Source organism: Cariama cristata, unplaced genomic scaffold (genome assembly GCF_000690535.1).
Source record: "Cariama cristata isolate BGI_N322 unplaced genomic scaffold, ASM69053v1 scaffold1605, whole genome shotgun sequence".
Lineage (NCBI taxonomy): Eukaryota > Metazoa > Chordata > Aves > Cariamiformes > Cariamidae > Cariama > Cariama cristata.
The window spans coordinates 1-6,777 of NW_009615604.1; the positions used below are offsets into that span (position 1 = coordinate 1).

The window sequence follows — 6,777 nt, forward strand, 5'->3', positions numbered from 1 at the left end:
CCCCGAACAACAATAGGACTTGCTATGGCAGTTTTTATGTACCCTTTAATAACTGTACTCTTTTGTCCTTCGTATCCCAGTGGTGGACTTTCCTGAAGCTCTGAGTACAGAGATCCCAGTGTTTTGGGCCCATCTTAAAGATCTTAAAAGAACCCAGAGAAATTTCACTTCTTATCTTGTTAGATTTAAAGTCAATAAATTGACTTGCTTGGGGCCTTCTTACCTGGAGTGCCATGTTCCTGTTTATCTTAACCCATTCTGAAAATCCACTTTCAGACTGGATAAAGATAAAAAAGAACAAAGCAATCCTGTCCCAGATGAGGAAAGTCTGCAAGAGGAATGAATCAGCATCAAAGCCAAGTAGAGACAATTCCTAATGTATCTACAACTGGAGACTTGACCCATCTCACCAGCTGCTGTAGGGAAGGAGCTTTGCATCCTCTACCCCCCTGCCTGCTCCAGATCTTCACTGTTTCTTGTGGAACAGGGAGGAAATCGTTCACTGCTACTTCTTCAAACCGTTGTACTGCTTTTGAATCCAGCTTGCTCAGAAGTAAGTCTAGTGCCTGGTTTTGGCTGCTCACAGCTTTTCCGCTTGTCAAATGACCATGATTCGTGACTCTTTCACCGTGGACTAGAAAGCATTGGATGCTTGACATGCTTGACTTCAGCTTGGAAATAACTCTCCAAAACACTAATGTTTGACTCCCTATGACAAATATCCGCTAGCTGGGATCTATTGGTCAGGAGATGAAAACAGTGAGATGATTGATGCGATTGCAGGTAGAAGTTTTTAGCATGGCTGCAGCCAGAGCTGGCTCCATGTCACGTGTTCCGTTGTTCCGTGGCAGTTGGAACAAGCTGTGCTGGCAGAAGCCGAGTTTGTTAACAGGCACTGTGCTAATCTCTCTTGCAGGTGAGCCCAGACAGGGTGGATTGAGCTGAAGTTGTTCCAGTTGAAACTAAACATTTTCAAAACAGTTGTTAAGAGCTCCAGCAGGACCACTTTACTTTCTGTACCACTGCTTAAATCACTACTGGCTGCAGTCTGGTGTCTCCTCCATTACAGAGAGCAGGAGATGCTTGGTTGACATACAGCAATGCTTTAAGATCCTGGAGAAAAAGGGACTTTCCAAACGAAACCAGTATTGCTTTGTACTCCCTTAGTACATGTGATCATATACTGCAATAGTCCAGCAGTGTCTTAAGCGTAAAGGTTTGACTCTTCTCCTGGTGATGATGAGAAGGAGAGTGGAGATGAGGAGACACAGGAGTCTTTGACGCTGGCCAGGTGTTGGGGGAATTGGGGAAGAAGTCAGAAGGTGTATCCAGCAGCTTGGCAACAGGTAGAGGCAGCATACTACCTCCTTGGATTTCTCTGCATTCAGGAAGTGTTGGGGAGGGAGGATGGTAAGGCTTGGAATTAGGTCTGCACTTGGTCCAAATCGTTGGGCATCAACTGATTCAAGGGCTGATGAATCCTGGGCTGTGTGTTTATCCTTTGCAAGTCAGGACTGATATCTTCTTGGGCCTGGTGGGATATAGGTCTCTGCACCCTCTTCCTTCGTGCTCTTGAGGGAAGGTGTGAACATACCCAGAATGAGATGACTAGACATTGACATTCGTGTATAAAGACATCTTACATTGATGGTCCTGATTAAGGCTTAACTGTGGACTCAGGCCGTATGCTAAAACAAGGTGATGGGACTCGAGAACTCAGGGTATACACAGTTAAAAAGGTGGCTGCTAGGAGTTTGCAAAGAAAAATAGGATCCTGCTTGGAGGAGCAGTTGGATGCATTGGGTAGGTGGAGGTAGAATTGGACTAGTCGGGACTGGTACGGGTTTGAACCTCGGTTTGTCAAAGACTGAGGCTGATCTTGATGTGGCAGGACAGTGTTGGCTCCAGGGCTTGCATCATGTGGCTGTGAATTTTTGAACTGGCCCTTGTTGGCTTTCATCAATTGAAACATTTTTCCGTCTGTAGCATTTCTGTAATGACTGGTTTGATATCTGATCTCCGTGCTTTGAGCTAAATCCTCTTTACCTACTCCCCTAGTTATATGATCTGAAGCTTATGCTTTGTGGTTGCCACAGAGGCAAAGTGAAGCTTCATCACTGTATTGTGGAGCTTGTCGGCACTGGGCATGTGGTTTTCTTTTTTTTTTTTTTCTTTAAGACTTTACCACAAAATTGCCACTTTTGGAGGTTATATTAAGAGATGGGAGTTTGAAAATCCTTTGACTTCTCTGGAATTAGTCTACATGGTACAAGAGGGTGGAGATTTCTGGAGTTTCCAGTACTGGTGCTCCAGGCCAAAAAGTTGTTGCATCCCAATTTGACCTCAGTTATCCTTCCTATGCATCCTATTTTGAAGGCTGGGTCTAGTTCACAAGTTTCTTCTCTTTTCTGCTGGACTTTTTTTTTTCCTTTCTTTTTTGCTTTTTTGTTTTTTAGACTTCCTCAGGATTTGCAACTGCGGAGGATAAGTTTGAGCCGAGTTCCCTGAACACGCTTATTTGCTTTTTCCATAGGTTCCTTAGAAAGAGAGCTTGGACGGCATGCAAAGTTGTGAAATATCTGCAGACAGCACGGATGATCCTCTTAGTAGTGGCCTACGGAGAAAACGACAGCCTCGAATAGTAGTTATCGGTGCTGGGCTTGCAGGACTATCAGCAGCGAAAGCGCTCTTGGAAAGCGGTTTCACGGATGTAACTGTCCTTGAGGCGACTGACCGAATTGGAGGCCGCGTGCAAAGTGTGAAACTCGGTAAGAGCAGCATTTTGGGGGTAATGTGTTAAGCTTTCTTTATTCTGCTAGCAAGGCTTTGTGTTGTCGTTAGGTTAATTTGACCTTAGAAATGTGCTTTTTCAGTCAACATGCGCATGCGAAAGGTTATTTGAGGTGTGATGTTGTCAGGAACATAAATCCTTGGGCTCCTTTCAGGGTGGGTGGGTGAGTCTGAGCTATCTTGTGCATCTCTTCCAAGGGAGGGCTGCTTCAAAACTGTGTTTCTATAAAATAAAGATCTTGGTGATTGTTTTTACTTGTACGGGAAGAGCTCTGTGTAACAAGTCTGTGAGAAGCGTTCTGTGATTAAGTAACTGTATTGAGACAGTTTCCACCAACGTTTTCAAGCTTGACTCTTGAGTAGGAGCAGTCAGTAAATCTCCTGGCTAGTGAACGGCCATTTCTCAGTGACTTACATCACTTGCAAAGGGGTAAGCCCCAAGCTATTCCATTTCACAAATAGCCCCATTCATTTCCCTAGAAGTAATTTACTGTGTAGGGCACTACCCACTGTGAATCAGGCTGCTGGAAAAACCTCTTCAATGTATCCTTTCATCCCAATTTGCAGCTTTCCTACCTCTGTAGCTTCCTTTCTCAGTGCGTAGTAAAGGTGCAGACACTGGATATTTTAATCCTGTGTCAAATGGAAGGGCTTGTGAAATCTCTAAATGCAAAACTACTGGAACAAACGTCCTTTGCAGCACAGTAGTCAATGAAACTTTCCCTAGTATCTAGAAGGGCATTGCCTGTCTCTTCTCTGCAGGAGGCAAAAAGCTCTTCACTTGTACTGAATTGCCTTCCTGATTTCAATTAACTAGTTCTGTGTCTGATCACACTCTCTGTATTTATTAACTGTAGCCTCTTGTTGCCCTCCTTTCTTTTATTTGTCAGGGGCTTACATCACATACTGTGTTTTACTCGATAAACTCACCACGGTAAATAAACAGCAGTGTCCTATGAACTTTCCGAAGGGAAATGAATGAAAAGGCAGTTGGACAAATCTGATCTCCAGGGTTTGATTAGGGCACTTTACATTCTGCTGAGATTTGGCATAGAGGTTAGAATGGGAAGTGTGTCCTTTACTCACAATACACTGTATTAAAAATATCCTGGATCACGTCTGTGGAAGGAGGGAAATGTTAAAGACCTGAAATGTTCAGAGCGCAATATATCATTTTGTCAGTGCACCTGTGGAATAGTTTTGTTATACTAGTACTGAGACTGCTTCTCTCACCTTTGGACACCTTCACTGGTTACTCGTATCTTCGCAGGGAATCTACCTCCTGTTCCTTAACAGTTCTTAACCAGCATGAGACAAGAGCAGGCTTTTCAGTCTGCTGGGGATCTCGCCGTTTGTAGATGTAACTGTTATTTGCAGAGCAGAGGACTGGAATCCAAAGTCTCTAATCTTTTAATACCTTTCTTAAAACTACAAACTGTCCATCTTATCTTCTGCAAACTATCGAAGTTACACTGTGTGGGTATGGACTGCAGTTCTCTCCCAAGGTGGGTCCATGTTCGGGCCCCTTGTACACTTTGCAGATTCATGTGCCCTTTAGCCAAACTATTTTGGAGCTCTGTTGGGTGGTGAAAACTTCAGAAGCAGCACATACTCAGAACCTCCTTATTCCCTGGTACGAGGGCAAAAGGGCAGCGTGGTCCCGGGCTCTGTTCTCTTCTTCTGTACTGCCTGGAGCAGCAAGATTGCACCTGGGCATGCAAGACCTGCTCGTTTCTCAGAACTGGCTAAAGCTTACCAAAAACTGTTACAGAAGTGGTTCTTCAGGGTCTTCAACATATGAGCATTTTGATCTGCTTGTCTAAATGGCATTTAAATGTTAAACTTCTCTGGCCACTTCCTTGTCTGCACCCTTGACTAAAGATCCGATTTAAATCTTCAACAGAGCTACAGTGGCCCCTTCTCAGGGTTATATCCTACTACTCCCACTCTCACTGAGCCATGCTGTGTCTTGCAGGGGACAGTATTTTCCCTCAGCTGCATAGGGCATGTTGCTACTTGGCACAGGGGAGTAATTTGGATTTTCAGAGGTTTGACTCGTCATTTCTAGCACAGGTGAGGCAGAGGGTTGGTGTGTTTTGTGAATTGTAAGTGTATTCCTTGTGCATGATCTATACCATCTGTACCCACTGCAGATATTTCACGACAGGATGCCAAGAAATAGTCAGGGCTGCAAAGGGAAATGTGAAAGTTCCCGTGTGTATTCAGAAGGCTTGGTACACAATCTGTTCCTTTGGAAAATTGCTGGTATGGTATATTGTTGTGTATAGGCCTGTTCTGACTGCTGCATGTGTCTCAGTAATTATATTCACAGAAGAGGAAGCAGAGTTTTTTTCTATTTTTTGTTGTATTGGATGATTCATTCAAAGTAGATTAGTATTGAAACTAAAATCGTTTAAGGCCCTGAAAGTAAATTAGTTATCTCTGTTGAAGAAGATGTTATTTTAATTTTACACTTTAAAATAATTTGTGCTGTAACTTACACTAGGTAATGACTGGCTTATCTGCTTGGTGGTGGTGATAGTGAGTTTCTAAGTATTACAGGCAAGAATGACTATTTTTAATTTGTTGGTATTTGATTATATTCCACACAGCTACTGAAAACAGGAGAACTTGGAACACATCATAATTGTTACTGAGCACAAATACAGGGGGACCTGCTGGCGTATTTTTTTGCTTTCAAAGATCAGGTTCCCCATCAATAAAAGCTATATACAGGAGGATTGTTAGTATAGCAGAGAGCAAGCTCCTGACATAAAGCAGCGGGCAGTATTTCTGCTGCTGATACAGCATGTGGTGACTCGCAGGAGGATTGCATTAACAAGGTGACTGCCACATGCAATATTTATGAGCTTTGTACCTTTGGCTGCCAATGTACAGCAGTCATTTCCGCTAGGCTGGGTGCGCTGGGAGTGTATTGGAGTTTGTGGCACCTTAAATATTCACACGTTTGTGACTTGGTGCTGCGCACTCTGAAACACATGGTTTGTTTTAAGTACGCATAGAAATCTCGTGCTCTTGAGTCCTGTAATGCATATTTTGAAGGGCGATCAGCATGCTCCTTAATGACGAAGTGGTCGTCTGCTTGAAAAACAAGATAGGTGGAGCTTCCCTCCGAGGCAATGTCTCAGCTGGAGAGCAGCATTTCTTGGAGCTTTCACTCGTTAAACTTGACTGCATTATAGCGTAGTGCTGCAGTGTCTTTCTGTCTGAGCATATATTTACATGTTAAACAGTATATAATGACTGGTAAATGCACGATCCTTTCCTCATCCATCAGGATCCTATTAACTATCCCACTTAATCGGGCATTCACACACCTCTGCAGAGCGAGCTGCACGGTGTGGTCTTGGCTGGGATGCTGGAAGAGCAGAGCTTTGTCAGACTTTAAAACAGTTAACTTTGGAGTTCTGAGAATCTGTAAAAATGTGGATGGAGGACATGACCCAAACTTATTTTTAGCACCTCCTTTCAGCTGCTGAACATCTCCCTCTACTATCAGCCCAGTCGTGACAGCGCTGGCTTAGGGGGGGTATCAGAGCCCTGTGCACACCCCGTTAGTTGTAAGTGATGGAGAGAGTGGGGCTGACCAAACTCTTTATGTTTTGCCGGCAGAGAATACAGGTGATGAAGACTAAACGCGTTTCGTGTTTAACCTGACAGTACATCTTTTTAAAGAACCTGATTTAAATTTTCAAAAGCATAAATAATAAAATATAACCTATTTACTCATTTGGGGAATGGAAATGCCTTTTTGTATTGCAGTTAGTCTGAGGTATATCTGTAAATAATATGCATTTTTAATCACAGGACAAGGTTCAGTATGCCGGCCAGGGTTGCTGTCCCAGGGCAATTCAAATTTTCCTACATCTCCCTGCTGTAGGTGCTTTTCTTCCTGTGTCTGGGTATTCATCCCCTCCTCCTGAATACAGTGGATATTTGAAGTCTTTAGGTACTCTGTTCTTTCCC

General features: G+C 43.5%; 1 protein-coding gene across 5 annotated transcripts in view; it reads left to right on the plus strand.

The window, feature by feature from the left end:
* The first annotated feature begins 2,531 nt into the window (after positions 1-2,531).
* The window catches only part of SMOX (spermine oxidase), a 26,619-nt gene continuing 22,373 nt past the window's right edge, over positions 2,532-6,777 (plus strand). For 4 of the 5 annotated variants that reach the window (XM_009699859.1, XM_009699860.1, XM_009699861.1 and 1 more), the window contains exon 1: positions 2,532-2,768. In XM_009699859.1, coding sequence (XP_009698161.1) covers positions 2,561-2,768 — 208 coding nt within the window. In that variant the 5' untranslated portion in view covers positions 2,532-2,560. The remainder of the gene's footprint in view (positions 2,769-6,777) is intronic. The other variant, XM_009699863.1, reaches the window with a different exon arrangement.